General features: G+C 32.2%; 3 protein-coding genes across 4 annotated transcripts; all 3 read left to right on the plus strand.

Annotated features, from left to right (window-relative positions):
• Positions 1 to 1,553: 1,553 nt before the first annotated feature.
• ACS7 (1-amino-cyclopropane-1-carboxylate synthase 7) lies at positions 1,554 to 3,578 on the plus strand. The gene is made up of 4 exons (XM_020680857.3): positions 1,554 to 1,862; positions 1,959 to 2,087; positions 2,175 to 2,335; positions 2,424 to 3,578. Exons 1-4 carry the CDS (start codon positions 1,683 to 1,685, stop codon positions 3,295 to 3,297), a joined length of 1,344 nt encoding a protein of 447 aa, XP_020536516.2. The 5' UTR covers positions 1,554 to 1,682; the 3' UTR covers positions 3,298 to 3,578.
• A 7,538-nt stretch (positions 3,579 to 11,116) lies between these two features.
• LOC105637787 (uncharacterized) lies at positions 11,117 to 13,543 on the plus strand. Of its 2 annotated transcripts, none has more exons than XM_012221404.4 (3): positions 11,117 to 11,276; positions 11,801 to 12,000; positions 13,107 to 13,543. In XM_012221404.4, the coding sequence occupies exons 2-3, from the start codon at positions 11,819 to 11,821 to the stop codon at positions 13,291 to 13,293; spliced, it is 369 nt and encodes a 122-aa protein (XP_012076794.1). In that variant the 5' UTR covers positions 11,117 to 11,276; positions 11,801 to 11,818; the 3' UTR covers positions 13,294 to 13,543. The 2 variants fall into 2 exon arrangements, with proteins under 2 accessions (XP_012076794.1, XP_012076795.1); XM_012221405.4 differs by having other exon boundaries at positions 11,119 to 11,276; positions 11,807 to 12,000.
• A 1,452-nt stretch (positions 13,544 to 14,995) lies between these two features.
• Positions 14,996 to 16,705, plus strand: LOC105637788 (putative phospholipase A2 homolog 1). Its single transcript, XM_012221406.4, has 4 exons — positions 14,996 to 15,249; positions 15,396 to 15,435; positions 15,552 to 15,671; positions 16,321 to 16,705. The coding sequence occupies exons 1-4, from the start codon at positions 15,031 to 15,033 to the stop codon at positions 16,497 to 16,499; spliced, it is 558 nt and encodes a 185-aa protein (XP_012076796.2). The 5' UTR covers positions 14,996 to 15,030; the 3' UTR covers positions 16,500 to 16,705.
• The last annotated feature ends 1,424 nt before the right edge of the window (positions 16,706 to 18,129 follow it).

The raw sequence follows: 18,129 nt of genomic DNA on the forward strand, positions 1-18,129 counted from the left end.
AATCGACTCAGGTGTTAGTTCAGACCACTGTTTCTATATTTGATGAGGCTGAGTGAGTCTCATGTCCCTCCGGTTTGATTTAAGCAATATAGAAAATGAAAAGAAAAAAAGATTGCTTGCTTGATATTTGTTCTTAAGCCGACTGATTATCAGAGTGGTCATGGACCACTCCTTTAATCACGTTCTCAAATTCCTGAACTAAAACGCAATCTAATGTCTAATAATATGTATTAATTACAAAATCTTGAACAGTATGAGGGTCGGCCAGTTACTGTTGATTAGTTTCTTGCACATGGATATATATTTATCGAGCCCCACGTCGATCCATATTCATTTTTATATAAATTATTAGCATATATTCTCTTCATATTTATATATATATCAACGGTTTTAATTTTCTTATAAATATTCTTTTTTTTTTTCTTTTTCTTTTTCGTTCTTGTTGGTCGACGTTGTTTATATAAATATTCTCTGCAAGTTTGTTAGTTGAAAATCTTATAAGAACAACACGATCTTTACAAGTATCTTAACTCTTACATCAACGCATGCAAATTTGTCAACCAAACTGAGCTCATTTTAGATATCAATCCATCTGTTTGTCATCCGTTTTCTGCTATTCTTAATCTCACTTTAAGTGATTATTAAGCTACTAATCATGATTAATGTTCATTAAATATGTAATATGCCATTTGACTTCAAGTGCAGAACTGATAATTATGCAATCTAACATCTGAATATCTAAGAAGTTGAGTGCTTAAGCTATGTTAATTAACTAAATAAAATGCTTAAGCTTGATTGAATTAATTGACCAGAATGCTTAATTAAGGATGTTATAAATTCTGTTGCTTAAGTTAATGAAGGTAGAGTGGGGCCATAAAATCTTCTCAGAGCTTCTATTTTGTCTTAATTATGTTCCCAAATCGGAATCTTAATCTTGTGTAAACTGGTATCTTTGTCAGATCATCATAGCTTTAACTACTACTAGATCTCTTGAAATATATCTTTGCATGCTCTAATTAATGATTTTGGTTTCAGTAAATAAATAATTATGCTTCTGTTTAATTAATTAATTGGGTTTAATTATGCAGATAAAATGGGTTTGATCAGTCATAGGTTGGGAAGTGGAGACTTGTAGAGATAAGATATAACACAACAGAAAGCAAATTTGACTTGATTAAGACTAATTAAGCAAGCTTAATTAACTTTATGACAATTTTCAAATAAAAAAATAAAAATTTTTAACACCCACCACGCCCGGTCCCCGTTAACCACCATATTCGGTGTGGGGATCTTATGGGAGATTGAGATAAAGAAAGGTGTGAAGAAGATGACAGAAACGAACAGTTGTCATTTGAGAGATAAAACTTTGCATCTGTAAATTAAAGGGGGTGAGAGATTGCTTACATTAGAGAATCAATTATTGATATTTTTTTTTCTATTTTTTTAATTTCTTAAGTTGTGGGTCCATTTTTTTTTAATGTCAAAGCCTTAAAGACCTTTCTATAAATATATGAGGGTTCTTGACATAGGTTTTCATATTCAGCTACCAGTTCTCAAACACACCTCTCTCTCTTCTTTCTTCTTCTTCTTCTTCTTTAAATCATATAATACCAGTTCTTGAATAGTAATATTACGAATTCTTTTTCAAAGAATATATTCTGTTCATAGTTTTATAAGTAAGAATGGCCATAGAGATTGAGCAACCAGCTAAGAACACTGTTGGGCTATCAAGAATTGCAGTTTCTGAAACTCATGGAGAGGATTCTCCATACTTTGCAGGATGGAAAGCTTACGATGAAGATCCTTACCATGAAACAGAAAATCCCTCTGGAGTCATACAGATGGGGCTCGCCGAAAATCAAGTAAGTCTATTACCCTCTTAATTGTCGAATATCCCTTCTTTATATATGTATATTCTAAAAGTAGTTATATTTAATTTTCCTTTCTGGAACGAACAGGTTTCTTTTGATTTGTTGGAAGACTACTTAGAAAAACATTCTGAAGCTTCTAACTGGGGAAAAGGAGCACTTAGCTTTAGAGAAAATGCCTTGTTTCAAGATTACCATGGACTCAAATCATTTAGACAGGTATATTTATATATATTTACAATCATTTTAAACACATATAATATATAAAAAGAAGATATATTCTAACATTTTCTATTTATAAAACAGGCAATGGCAAGTTTCATGGAACAAATTAGAGGTGGAAGACCAAAATTTGACCCAGATAGAATAGTTCTAACTGCAGGCGCAACTGCAGCTAATGAACTATTGACTTTCATTTTAGCTGACCCTGGCGATGCTTTGTTAGTTCCTACTCCATACTATCCAGGGTAATTACTTACTAAACTTTCATTTTGTGTTCATATTCTTCTATAATTTAGTATTATTGTAGCTAATAATAATTTTAACTTGTAACAGATTCGACAGAGATTTAAGGTGGAGGACTGGTGTAAAAATAGTACCAATCCATTGCGACAGTTCCAACAATTTCCAAGTGACTCCTGAAGCTTTAGAAGCTGCATATAAAAATGCAGTAGCTATGAACATTAAAGTTAGAGGAGTACTTATAACAAATCCTTCCAACCCATTAGGCGCCACAATTCAACGTTCAGTCTTGGAAGAAATTCTTGATTTTGTTTCACGCAAAAATATCCATCTGGTTTCTGATGAAATCTACTCAGGATCTGCTTTTTCATCATCAGAATTTGTTAGCATTGCTGAAATTCTCCAAACTCGCGGTTATAAGGATTGTGAAAGAGTTCACATTGTTTACAGTCTTTCAAAAGATCTCGGGCTTCCAGGTTTTCGGGTAGGAACTATCTATTCTTATAACGACAAGGTTGTTACTACTGCAAGAAGAATGTCGAGTTTCACCTTGATCTCCTCGCAAACGCAACATCTCTTGGCTTCAATGTTGTCTGATAAGGAGTTTACAAAGAAGTATATTAAAATAAATAGAGAAAGATTAAGGAAAAGGTATGAAATGATTATCCAAGGATTAAAGAAAGCAGGGATAGAATGTTTGAAAGGTAATGCTGGATTATTTTGTTGGATGAATTTAAGTCCTTTCTTGGAAAAACCAACAAGAGAAGGAGAATTATCTCTTTGGAAATGCATTATTCGTGACGTAAAGCTTAATATATCTCCTGGCTCTTCTTGCCATTGCTCTGAACCAGGATGGTTTAGGGTATGTTTCGCTAATATGAGTGAGGAAACACTAGAAGTTGCACTGAAGAGGATACATAATTTCATGGATCAAAGGAAGAAGAAGACTACAGAAATTACAAATTAATTAAAAAAAAAAAAAAATCTATTTTACAGTGATTATTTTTCATTTTTAATGGCCAAGTACAAGTAGTACTCTAGCCATTTTGATTATCATTCTTTAACTAGATGATAAAACCCAAATGTGGGTTATTTATTTGTCTAGTTAATATTACAATTTTATACATGTAAATGTGATACATTCTTGTTTTCTTGCTTTGTCAAGCAAGTTCCCTAGAAATTCCATTTGTCTCATTCAAATGTAATAAGTTTGCAAGAATTTAATTTTCATATAATATAAAATTTGTTTCTTTTATTACATAATTTATTTCTTCGACTTGGTCAACATTTAATTTGTTCAACAAATATGTCTAATTTTATGTTCTCAGTAGGACTAGTTTCTCAACTACTCATAACATGTGTAAAAATGCAAATGGTAATTGCACCATTACAACAAGAAAGTTTGTTCTATACCCACAGAAATTATAATTTTGTCTCGTTGTCATGTTTTTATTTTTATATCTGTCTTTATCTTAAAATAGTCGCTCTTTGATTCAAGCAAGAAATGGGTTTGATTTCAAGTTCTGTGCTAACTAAGCACATACTCATCAACTAACATGACTTTTTTAATTGCAGTGTTAAATACATAATCCAAATTAATTAATTTTAATTAAGATGCAACTACTTAAATTTATATGTTTTGGTACTTTTAATAATACCCTTTTCGTGTACTTTCTTTTAACTTCTTTAATTATCTGCAGGGCTGGTAGAGGCAGCTCTTAAACACTCCATTCAATTATTATCAATTAATTTAGTATTAAAGAAATGCTAATGTAGAAGATATATATATATATTATAGTTAGTTTCCTTCAGGAAATATTAGTTACGTGTTAAACAATTGCGATTAGAGTGTGATTAACATTCCTTTGACTCAATTAATAATTAAATAATGTGGGTTTGAAAGATTACGATCATTAACCGGCAGCTTGGGACCAAACTCCAAAGCCAAATTAAACCCTATGGCTAGGTTGGAAAGTTGGTCTTGACTATCGAGATTTGATACAGATGGTATTATGTATATATACTAATATATATTTTTTGTTTTAACCAATTGAAATCATCCAGTCATATACCAGGTCATTTTGATTATATAAGATGTAATAATAATTAAATATATAAATAAAATATGCATGGGTTGATTATTATGAAGCAAATATATATGATTTAATTAGATCAAGAGATTTGATGTGCTTTCTTTGTATTGGCTTTGCGTGTCATACTTGCTCAGTACCAAACAAATTATGGTCCCTTTGGAGGATAACATTTGATATCAAGAAACAGCCGTTGATCATTATTTAGAATGACTCATTAAGCTTAATTATACACTAATTGCATTATTTATATACTTCTTGATCTACGTTAATTGTGGAAATTTAACTATATATGTAAATGAATATGAATATATATATATATTGTTTTGATAATGAAAACCAACTTCTAATTATTATTATTATATAGTAGCCATGTGATAATTGTTTATACTAATTAGTTACATAAGCTAGGGCAAGGTTTGCATGATCTTGGAGGTTTGCGGATCAAGAAAATTTGAAAAGCAATGTTTTGGTTGGCTTTTTTTATTTATTTAATTAATTGAGAGACTCAATAGACTGAAATAATACTCCGAACTACATAATACGGATAACTTTTTTTTCGAGCTCACTAAATTAATGAAAACTTATAGTTGAAAGAACTCAAATTCGAAACTTTTCACTCTTCACATAAATAAAAAAAAACCAATTAGATCACACCTTATTGGCAATTTTTAATTAGCTTTTGATTGTCTTTATAGAAGAAAGAGTTGTATTCGATTTCTCTACCAGAAACGAATATAGATAAATAAATCTGCCTTTTCTCTTCTTTGACAAGAAAAGAAAAAGACAAGAAAAAGAAGACACTGGGAATATGATAGTGAGGATTAGTGTGTGGATGCATCTTTAGGTGTGTTTTGACTTTTAAACTAATAGGATTTGTTTTTAATTGCGCGTGCCATTACAATAACAAGATTAAAAGGCAATTTTTATATTTTATTATTATATTAAATTTAGTTTCGTCAAAAAAATTTTTAGTATTTACTTTTTAGATAAGTAGCATTTGACTTTGAAGAATACAATGACCCATTCAAAGTTTCTAAATTCAAAAGAGAGAACCAGATTAGCATTTGGTACATGGTTCTATTATAAAGTTGACAATCTAAGGCAATAAAATTTTCTTAGTTCTAAGTTTCTAAATACGACGAGAAACTTTATGAAAACGATTTTGATTTTCGTTTGTCCAACAACAAAAAAAAAAAATCTGACCTCAAGATTCACGTGCGGGCCACATATCTGACCTCAAGAGTGATCAATTTTTCTCCCTAGTATCCAATTTTCGCATATGCTTTTATCTATATTTCAATTTTAATTTACACATATTTGCACATTTGGGTTAAAAATAATATTCATATACAGATTTCAATTTCCTAAACTTACAAATAAATTTCATTTGAAAATGCAATTCACCTCTACGTAATTTTGATTGTTAGACGACCTCTTATCCAATTTATCTCAAAAAGGAAAAAATATATATATATATTTTAATAATAAGAATAATTCAAGCTAATAATTGTTTTTCTTTAAGGAACGAAAAAACAAAGCAAGGCTCGTGCGTGTGAAAGCAATTTCACGTTTCTTTAATTGGTTAGACATAAAAAAAAAAACTTCTTTCTCAACAAATTAACTGCTTACACCCTAGTCACCAACCAATACCTTTTTGTTTTTCTAGTCAAATCTGCCCCCAAACAGATAGATCACAGCCGTCCACGTGACCCCATATGGCACACGAGCGGCCACATAATTCTATGCATCATATGATTAATCACATGCTCCTACTAGCGGCTAAACCAACTACTAGTGATTTATACTACAAAAACAAAGTGCTGAAACAATTTTTTCAATTTCTTGATCTATATTCTACGCTGCCAATGAAGCAGAGTAGGGTCCACATTTTGATCACAATCTGATCACATCATGTGTTGAAAGAATTGGTCCACTATCAGATCACAAATCTGCACTTACATGTGGCTTTCCACATCTTTAGTGATGATGTGAAATCGCCTTTCTCATGCTTCTTTGCATGAAATTATTTGGGTTTCCAACTAATTGATACCTAAGTCTCATCTTCAAATGATTGAATTTGAAACACGAGGAATGAATGGTTCAATATTCTAATGTGTCTCACTATGTTTTGGAAATAATGCATGCCAAAATATATATTAACATACATATCAGTCACATGGAATAGTATAAAAGTAAATTCACAGAAGTTCCATCCTGCACAAGTAAAAGTTCTATGCTTTGTGAAGTTCTTCAGGATGGATCGTAACTTAAAACTAATTTCCAAATACTGAAACGTAATTACCTCAAGGATAAAAAAATTGTTCCATCTATGCTCTTTATGATACTTCAAGACGGATAGATAAACTTATATTGTAATTTCTGCTCAAGGTAATGGCTTTATCATTTTATCCACCTTCTATATATGCGATGCATAACATATAAGAACACATTCAAAGTAACATCTATTTTCTACAGCATGAACTCAGGATCCATGAAATATTAAGTTTACAGCAATGTATCTGCCTGTTATCTATGTGGAAGCCTATAAACTTTGTGCTAGACCACTCATGTTGAGGGTATTAGCAGGTCTTTCTGCATCTTCTTGAAGAAAATAACTTACGGCTCCACAAAATCCTGCCACAAACTAGACAGACATGCCTCTAAGGGTTTGTCAACCTATCAAAGTCATCATCATTTTCACCCAGTGGAGTCACTAGCTGACATTCTTTATTTTCTGCAGTCATAGTAAGAGGAAGCTAGCTCTGTATCAGTATCTGAAGAAAAGTCTTGTTAGAATTTTTGTATGCAATTGCAATATGAAATATTTATGGAAAGAAAAAGAAAGGAGCTAGAAATGCTTCGCCAAATTTGCCTGAAGAATGGTTACTGGATGTTATAGAAGTTTCTATGTTATGACCATTAGTTTATTCTTCTGCATACAAGAAAAGTATGATTTTTTCTGGACATTTGAATGTTTTGCGTGATATGTTAGTCTTACTTTGGACAAGAAATCCAACCTTAAAGCTGTCAAGAAAATTTAGATAAAACTCTCCAAAATGATATGTCATTCATGATTAACTAATTTCATTCTTGTACATCAACTGTCTGCTAAAAATGAATTTGTAAGACAACCTCTGCTAAAACTCGAGAACTTAAGCATATTATCCAAGTCAAGTAAAATAAATAAAATATAACTTATTTGCGACATCTTCAAATAGCCATATTTCTCGCTTAGAGAATGCTTTTCAAGGATCATCATGATCACTTCCTTTGCACTGAACATACAAGGCAGAAAAATAAGGAAATAAAACGTAAAACAACATATTCAAACAAACAAACACATAACAAGAAAAGACTGCAAGTAAAGGCATAACAAGAAAGATCATTAGCGCAAAAAAAAAAAAAAAAAAAAAAATCAAATAAAATCGCGACAGTTTTGATTTTAACTTTGAGTTGTAACCAATTTATATATCCAAAGCAAATTTTCTAGCAAGCAACATTTCATTATCCATACAGCAATATTCTTCATAAAGCCAAATGTCAAATGCAGTACAGAAGATGATCTATGATCAGTTCAATGTTCAATATGTAATTGCAAAATAGATAAATAATTATTTCTTTCTTCTTTTTCCACAAAAAGGAACATCCATGTGGATGTGGTAGAGAACGAAATAAATATAGAGTTTATACATATTACAACACAATAGCAATTGTCTAGGCTGATCCATTTGATCCCATAAACCACCACCTCCGTCCAACCATAAACATTACAAACCTGTTGTTTAAGTAAATTCCAGAGTCATATAATTCTAATCTGTGAACTCAAACAAAATGCTGTTTGCGACATTTAACATGGGCCAAATACCAATTCAGTACTGAATAATAACTACTCTGCTTGCAAATGACATGCTATAGTAACTACTGAGAAAATGAATATTCTTTTTCTGAGATATTTACATATTAAAGTAATTTCTTGATTAGAATTTTACCTTGCAGGTAAAAGAATCCTGCCCTTTCCTTGCCTGGTAAGGTCAACTTTTGACCTGCACAGCCAGAGGGAACCACACCACCATTATAAAGAGTATGCAAAGTTTTTCCTGAGAATCTCAAAATCCATGATGCAAGCAATACTTGGCAGCCTGCTAAGGTTCACTCTCATGAAGTTCTACAACCACGAACAATTACCCTGATGAAGTTAAAATCAGGGCAATAGACTCCCCCATTGCCTGGATTCAATGAATTATGAAGGCAATGGAATCCCATGTAAAAAACACAAAATATACATTTGTTTTTAAACCACATAAATGTGCAAGGAATTAAAGTACAAGCATCCATGAGAAAATTATCAATATTCAACCTCGTCTGGTTACAGTATATTAAACAAAGACTGTCTTTAAATGCTAGAATTTCTTTTATTTCCAGAAAAGACAAAGACATGAGATACAACCTCAATTTGTTATAGTAATAATGTTCCAAGGTAGAGAATCAAGTGAGCCAAGAGGCAGATGGTCAATGAATGTTCTAGATTGCAATGACGCTATTATGACAATTTCCACTGCTCTACTAAATTTTTTATTAACTGCTTCCAAAGTGTTGAAACCAGGGGTAACAAAATTAGTTATATCTAATGAATATAGCATATGCAAAATTGAGTCCTGTAAATATAGTCCAGAATTGTAGGCTGTGAAAGAGCATTTGATCTATAAGCAAATTTAAAATTTGAAATATTCATAAAAAGTAAAAACGTTTTACATATTGATACTATAGCTATTACTTTCTATGAACACTGAAAAGAGCAAAAGGTTGAAGAGGCTATGACTTTGATTAACCATATCAAGGAACAAGAAAGCTTGCCATGGTCGTATGCAAGGCAACCAATAGAATAGAATTAAAAAATTTGACTATCCTAGTTGCTTTCATGTTGGAAGAAGCATTTCTTATAGCCATTGCAATCTCAGAACACGAGATACTATAGCAGAAACTATCACTGAATGCACACAATAATAAAAGGAAGCCTATATTGACCAATTTAAAAAGGAAGGCTATACGAGTTAAACAAAAATCGAATTTAGCTATTAGTCTTCGTGCTTTTTTCTTCAAGTCATCTCTCCATTGCCTCACAAAAACTTGTCCAGAACCAATTTCTTCCATTAAAAGCAAATATATTCCTCTCCATTGTCCACCAACAACTAAGAAACGAAACTTACAATCAGAGAAATTAAATTCATTGAAATGAATTCAAAAAAAAAAAAAAAAAACATTGAAATGGCATATCAAGCATCGCAGGCACAACCATGGGGTGTTGGTTCGCATTGCAATAATGGCGATTGTGCCTCGGAGAGAAAGGGAAGAGCAATTGATTTTGATGCGAGTGAGGATGTGAAAGACTGCGAAGGCGGGTTGGCAGGTTCTCATCGCCGTTACACGGGGATAGAAGTTAAGAAGTGAGGCGGGACGGGGTGGGGAAAAAAATAAGCTCGGGGCCAACGCGGGACGGAGACAGACTTTTTAAGTTTTTATTTTGTTTTCAATAATTTTGATAAATTAATATATTTTATTTTTTGAATATTATTCTAACATTCTCACCTACAAATGTTAAAATCACCTTCTTTTATTTCTCAAAAGAAATAAAATGTAATTATTATTAACTATTGTATCCGCATTTGAATTCATATTATTGATCAATTCGTTTTCAGGAAAGTGTAAATTATAATTTTACAAATAAACTTATAAAATCTAACAACATAATATTTCAATGTTGACATATAAACCTTGCATGCCCGGATAAATTAGATTTTAGCTACATTCCGATAATAAAAAATTAAGGGCATTAATAAAAATATCTCATTGATCTAATTTTTTTTTTTGGACTTTTTTTCATAGTTCATTTAAATTATTATTTTGTTATATATTGTAAATGATATGTGTTTATATTTATATGCTATAATTTTAGAATATCAAGTATAAATTAATATTTCAATTTGCATATTCTTTTCATAAATTTATTAAAATGCAGTCGTTTTACATTCCTATAAAAAGAGAATAAATTACATTAAAATATAAAAATCTAGCAAATCTAATTTTATAAGGGAACTAAATAAAACTTTAAACTTTTATATTATTTTTTTTTTGATAGTAAAACTTTTATAGTATTGAACCATACTTTAAACTATGAGAACATTTGATTTAATCAAATCGAATTGAACTTGACTTAAATTTAGTAAAGAGAAATTCTATTTTAAAGGTGAGACTTTTTCAATTGTATTTTTTTTATTGATAATATAATTTAAATCAATAATGCTGTTCCAAAAATATTTATAATATTCATGGATTATATTTTTTTTAAAAAAAAAACATAAAATTTTGTTTCACAATTTATAAATTTTACATTTCATGAATTTTGTTAGAAATTAAGAATTCATAGATTTTACATTCCATAAATCCAAACAAAACTCGCAATCTAATGATAAATAGATACACGATAATAAGTCCAAATTCAAATTCCCCTCACTCGATACTACAAAAAAAAAAAAAAAAAACCCTCCCTCAGTACTAAAAAAAAAAACAAAAAAAAAAAAAAAATCGAAACAAAACTCCCTTTTATCTCACACTGTGTGTCTAGAGGTAGGCGGAAAACATATGCCACAAAATTTTCGAAACGACCCCTATTACTTTTCCTTTTAGAAAAAGTACCCCTGCCGAAATAAAACCCCACAAAAGGTAAAACCACTGGTTCCACCAAGTCGATCTCTTCCTATCTCTCTTGCATTCCACAGGTAAGCGGCGAGGGAAGCAAAGACCAACGCACCGTCTCTGCCTCTTTCAACGACACTTTCACCATTATTCTCTACAGGTAAAACCCTATTCTCTTCACTTTTTTGGCTTTGATTCTCAGATTAGTTGGTATAGAAGAAGCAATTTTTTTCTTTCTATCAGATCTCGTTTGATTTTTCTTATTACTTGATTATATTATGTTCGATGCTTGCAAGTATGGTCTTGTATGTGGCGTTTAGGGCTTTGATTTACTGTTATTTGTGCTTTTATACCGTGGGATGTTGCTTACACTTGATCACGTTAACGATTAAGGTTTAAGCTTGATTTGGAGTTTCTTTTGATGCATACGGTTTTTTAAAATGTATAAATGCGCCATTTTGTTGCGTTTAGTTATTTGGCTTTGCCTAATCGGTTCTTTTAATAAGATAATCCGATGATGTTCTTTTACGGAGCATTGTCATTTTGGTTAGTTGAATTTTCTCGATTTCCCATTTTATGGTTTGTTATGGGTTTTGCTATTTGTGATTATTAAAAAATAGAAAAAAAAAATCCCACTTGAGTGTATGGTTGTTGAATTGTGATTGTGTATTTGTTCTGTTTTAGGATCAGTTTGACGAATTGATGGCGTCCAAGTTGAATCAGTTGCAGTCTAAGGCATGTCAGGCATCGAAGTTTGTTGCCAAGCACGGAACTGCCTACTACAAGCAATTGTTAGAGCAGAATAAGCAATATATTCAGGAGCCTGCTACTGTTGAGAAGTGCAATTTGTTGTCAAAGCAATTGTTCTACACTCGTCTTGCTAGGTTTACTTCTTGAACACTACTTATATTCATTTTTTGTATCAGAGCATTTGATATATGGGTTTTGTGCCATTTCCCACCTTGAAGATAAGTTTAATAGAATTACGATCATTGGATGGACTAAGTCTCAACCAACGTGTTATCCTTGTCAGACAAATATCAAATATATTCAGCTTTATAAATATGTAAAAATGAAATTATGCCAGAAGCATGAAATAAGAGTATCACAAGTTATCTGTTGAAAACAAAATTTACTGCGTATGGCTGCTTTTACTTGAAAATTTCTTGCTTATGAAGTTTGTAAATGCTAGTTTTGAGATTGATTAAAGGATGTTACCACATAAATAGGGACTATCTTCCCTGGTAAGTGCCATTATTGTCATCTTTTTGGTTGATGAGCATGCTGTGACTTTATATCGAAGCTAAATCCTGCAACACCATTCAGGGTGCCTAATCAGTAGCTTTAAAATAAATTGAGCGATTGATTTTACTGCTGGAGTTTCTTACAATGACAGTTTTGGGAAATATCTGGCTTGGTGACAAGGTTTGCATTGTTTTAGGTTTATGAATTTAGTAGGAGCATGGTGTAGATATTTTGTCCATAGTGTTCTTTCTCCACCATCATTAATATGCCTTCATTATCAAGGATGCTAACCCTGAATATTATATAGTCATGTATGTGAATGACTGAAATGTCTGTATAGATATGAAACTACTCTTGATCTGCGAGTCTGTGACCTCTGTTGCATTTGGCACTTCAGATGCTTGTATCATATTAATGCACTCTAATTGACATGGTTATTTTTGCTGAAGCCAGAGAAGTATTTTGTAAAGTATTTTCTTTTTTGGGTTGGAATATTTCTCAACTTTTCATTTGGTAAATTGTTTCTTGCATTTCTTGAGCATTTTACCTTGAAATTGATTTGTTTTTACTACATTTACCCTCTTCAAGTTGCATGTTGCATTAAATGACTAGTTTATTTAATATAGGCACTCATTGATGCTAAACTTAAGCAGTTTGCACTTGTATTATTTGCCGTGGTTCTAATGGAAGCAATCAACGTGACTTTAAGATATTGACATTTTATGTTTAAATTTTCTCTGCACAGTATTCCTAATCGATATGAATCATTCTGGAAGGAACTTGATTATGTGAAGAATTTATGGAAGAACAGGCAGGAGCTGAAGGTTGAAGATGCTGGTATTGCTGCTTTGTTTGGTTTGGAGTGTTTTACTTGGTTTTGTGCTGGTGAGATTGTGGGAAGAGGATTTACTATCACTGGCTACTATCCTTGAGGAGAACAGCTTCACAGAATGTGTTCCCGAGGATTCTGCTGTCATTTCGTGATTGATCACAGGCACTGTACTTGCAAATTTTTGTTTTTTCTGCAAAATTTTTGAAGCTGAGAAATCAGTGGGCTTCTGTGATTGCCTCAATAATTTTACAATGAAGCCGCATAGGATGTTATTATGCTTCCATTAACTTGTTGAAAATCACAAGTACTCATGGATGATGATATAATGCTGCGAGTTTTTCGTTGGCTTACCTTTCTACTTGATCAAGCTTCACGTTTAAATTTGTTCATCATGTTAAAAGTTGATTGTCTCGTGATGTCATTAAAAAATTAACTGATGTCAAATGGCCTGAAGCTCTGAGCTGTGATTCTGTTGGGATAGTACATCTCTATTGTTCCCATTAGGCATGGCCGATTCATTGAACTGTCGGTTCCGGTTCACGGAACTGACACCGGAACTGACGGTTCAAAATTTTTAAAATGTTAAACCTGAATTGGCCTTTAAATCGCTGGTTCTGGATCAGTTTTGGCCGGTTTCGTTGCGATTTCAATGAATCGACGGTTCCGATCACAGTTTCCGGCGATATATGTTTTTTTTTTTTAATTGGTTCTAACATTACATCTTTCTTTTGAAAATATTAATATGATTTTAAAAAATATTGGTAAATTTTATTTTAAATAAATTTTAGAATATTCATACTCATGTAAGAATAAAATTAATTAATTTTACAAAATAATCAAATAAGTTATCACTTTATTTTGTTTAAATGTTATTAATTAAATAAATTATAAGAAAATTTTGAAAAATGCTTTAAAAGAATGTAATTTTAACTTAGTAAACAATTTAAAAGGGTAAAAAAAAAGGATAAAAATAATATAAGTTTAGACTAAATATTTCTTTCTTTTTTTACCATTTTACTTTTTAGATTTTTGACTTTTAAAGTAAAGTGTATTTAAAAAAAAAAAAAAAAATTAAGTAAAGTATATCATATAGTAAACTTAAGTAAAATGTATAAAATAGGCTAAGTAGCTATTATTTTGAAAATAAAAATAGAAAATTTTCGGTTCGAACCAGATCTGAACCGTTGATTAAACGACTGTTCAGGTTCAGACTTGAACATTCACATGAATTTTAATTGGCTCTTGAACCACTGGTTTCGGTTTAAAAAATTCAAACCGACGGTTTCGATTCGATTCTAATTCATCTATAGTACGATTCGATTTCGGTTCAAAATGAACCGGTGGCCATGCCTTGTTCCCATCACAATTTTCCTGGCTAATTCAAATCCATTAACATTGATGAAATCCTTTCGTGTTACATCAGGAACAAAAAGTATAAATTTCTTGTTACAATAATCGAATTGCTGCTTATCAGTTTAGCCTATTATTGTGTTTTTTTTTTCTTTTGTGCGACTTGACTTCCTAAAATTCGATAGGCTCCAAATATAAATATGGAAAAGAAAAACATAACTATGATGGAGAGAGGAGGCCAAGAGGGTAAAATTCCCAAAACGAAGGCGCCATTGAGCAATAGACAGCTGTCATAGCGTTTGTTGTCTCAGCAAATAAAAAAGGTTTGGGCCTTCTGTCCTGTGCTTCGATCATTTTGGGCTCTTTCAGGAGCACAGGAAAATTTCGTCCGGATCCATGGCGATTGGGGCTGGAATTCACCTCGGCACATAATAATTCCAATTTGCTTGCAAGGCATTCTCTTATTTGACGAAACCACGTCATCCCAATGTTATGGAGTAATTTCTCAGTAAAAGTAAAATACACGGAACAAACAAGGAAGAAGAGGGAGATACATTTTAGGAGCGAAAACAAATACAGGAGAAAAGAGAGGATGCTCGGTTGGATTGTTCCTGTTAGAACACGCGCCGCCGCTGCTGCATTCGTCTTCGTTTTCATTTTCGTTTTCCTTTCCGTCCTTGCTAACTCGGCCAACAATGATTCTCAGGTCAACTCTCGTGCCTAACTTCGTATTAGGAGAGAAATTTACAAAAACAAAAGAAAATAATTATACCATAAAAAAAGGATATAAATCCAGTTGTTTGGATCTCGCATTTGGAATATATTCAAATCTAGTAGTCCCTATTTTCGCAGGTGAAATGCAGCAAAACATGTGTTGCAGAGAACTGTAACTGTAAGTCCTCGACAATGTAATCTCTATACTATCTTAAAAATTCGCCTGTTATTGTGCTTATTATGTAATTTTGATTTTCTCTTTCCTTCTTTCTATTGTTAATGCTGGAAATTTAGCGGTCGGAATCAGATATGGGAAGTACTGTGGAGTAGGGTGGACTGGCTGTCCTGGTGAGAAACCATGTGACGATCTGGATGCCTGTTGCAAGATTCACGACGAGTGCGTTGAAAAGAAAGGTATGAAATTAGTATGTACTGCTAAGTGAAAGTTCCTAAAACATTTGAGTGGTTGATTTTTAGTATATTGCCGTTTGTAGTTGCAATATTTGCGTGATGCAAATCTGAAATTATCTTCCTATTTGTATTTTTATGTATTGGGTTCCTTGCTGAACTAAGATATAGTGATCAGTATTATTTGCTTTTCATTTGATCCAAGGAACAAGAACATAAATCGTCTAGCACCATATGATTTTGCTATGCCTATCCATTTATTTCCACAGGTTTTTTTTGTTGTTTCTTCTAATATAAATAGTATAAAGACTTGTAATGTTTGGACTGTATCACTTGATCTGGTGGAAAAGAAATAATATGAGAAGAAGAATCAGAATAACTTGGAACTTGAATTTTCTAATGATCATCTTGATTTCTGATAATTGGCAAGTCATCAAGAAGGAAGAGGAAGGTGCTCTTTGATCTGCAAAAAATGCATTTTGTGATCTTGAGCCCTCGTGTGTGATATCTGACATGATGGAGATTGAGTTCATACTTGATTCTTGCTAGTAAGTAGTAATAAATAGAAAAACCAAAATGTGTTATGTGCCTGTAATGTTGCTTGATCGTTTATATTTCATACACTATTCATTTTTTTTTTCTTTTACAAGTTTAGGTTTAATGAGTATTAAATGCCATGAGAAGTTTAAGAGCTGCATGAAGAAAGTAAAGAAATCTGGAAAGATTGGATTTTCTCGGGATTGTACGTATGAAACAGCTGTCCCTACTATGCTACAAGGTATGGATATGGCAATTTTGCTGAGCCAGTTAGGCAGCCCAAGGGATGAACTATGATTATTTTATAGAGTGCAATATTTGTGCACTTCTAGTCATTTTTTTCACTCAGCAATGCTTTCAAGAAATCATGGACACTGGAGAATTCTCCCTATTTTTTATCAGTTTACTAAAAAAATTATACCTTTTTTTTTTTCAAGACATTCTCAATTCTAAGATCACAATTGTATTTTCCTTGCCTGAAATCTAGATAATATATTTAGCTATTTAGCTTCTCATCTTTCAACCATTTATTATAGATAGTGTTAACTGATGGTTTTAATTTTAATATCACCAACTCCTAGCCTGCTGATATTCACAGGGGTTCATTTTAACAAGGAAAATATTAATGTATGAAGAAAACAAGTAGACTTATTATGACAATGAATTAATAGCCCCATAGTGGCAATCCTATTTAGTTTTATGTGTTTCCTGATAATAATTATCGAATATAATCTCTTTGCCTGTGGAGTCTTCCCCTTGGATATTCACTGAAGTAGACTTTATGAAAATAGCATATATGGTTAAATTCTCAGCCCCCTGAGAAGATACTGGAACATGAAGGCGATGATAAAATGAATAAGTAGATGTGGAGTCATGAATCTATAAAAGGGTGTGAGCTTGTTCCCCATTTGTTAGTGGTGCTGGTGATTTTATATAATGAGAAATTACTTTTTTAATTCATTGTAATACAATAGACTTATTCTGCATTTTCTTTCCAGTTCTAGGGTCTCTTTTAAATTTATTTTTTTCTGCAGAATTTAGCTCCACGATAGGTATACTTAATCCAGTTCAAAAGTTATATTTTCCCGTGGATTGTTATGATTAGATGATATCACTGGCTACCTTTTGCTCGTCATATAGCATTCTTTAATTGACCAGAACAAATAGTTTTTCTTCTGATTTTAGTTCTGTTGTAAGTTTGCACTTAATTACAGTGTTTGAATCTCTTCCAAATTTAGTAGTATATATAGCTAAGTATTTCTTATTGGGAAGCAGGAAATTCATTGTAAATGTGATGCATGAGCGGGACTCCGCTGTATCTTTCTTATTTCCGCTCTCCTATTGGTAACTGTATAATGCATTAGTATTCATCTTGATTACATTCCCATGATTCCATCAAATATGTTTAATGCATGGGTGTCCGTTTGTGCATATTATTGATTCCAATTTGACAAATACAGCATTCTCAAATTAGTGAGACATCTGATTTCCTTTCAGTTAGCAACACAAGCATGAAGGTAAAATAATTCTGTCCTTAGAGCAGGCCATTGGTCCAGTTTGGGCTGGAACTAGCTTGGCAAAAGACGGATTAGAACCTTTGGTTCATGGGTTTGGTTTTGGTTCTTGCCCACTTACTGCTGACACCAGAATTGGCACAGAACTGCCAAACTGGAATCGATGGCTTAAGCCTCACTGGCCCTGAACTGAACCGGCAGCTCCAGTTCAATGGACCAGCCACCTTTGTCTGTTTTCTTACTTTGTCTCTTCAGTTCACATCACATTCTAAGCGGCATTTACATTTAGAATATATTGTTGCTTGTAGACAAGTACTTACTAATCTTGAATTCTTGTTGGACAATCAAACGAAATCTTCTTATTAAAGAAAATAGGTCTGAATTCAAGAAATGAGTTCGTACACTACACACGC

Source organism: Jatropha curcas, chromosome 8, assembly GCF_041381405.1.
Source record: "Jatropha curcas cultivar XTBG-Jc1 chromosome 8, XTBG_Jcur_1.0, whole genome shotgun sequence".
Classification (NCBI taxonomy): Eukaryota; Viridiplantae; Streptophyta; class Magnoliopsida; order Malpighiales; family Euphorbiaceae; genus Jatropha; species Jatropha curcas.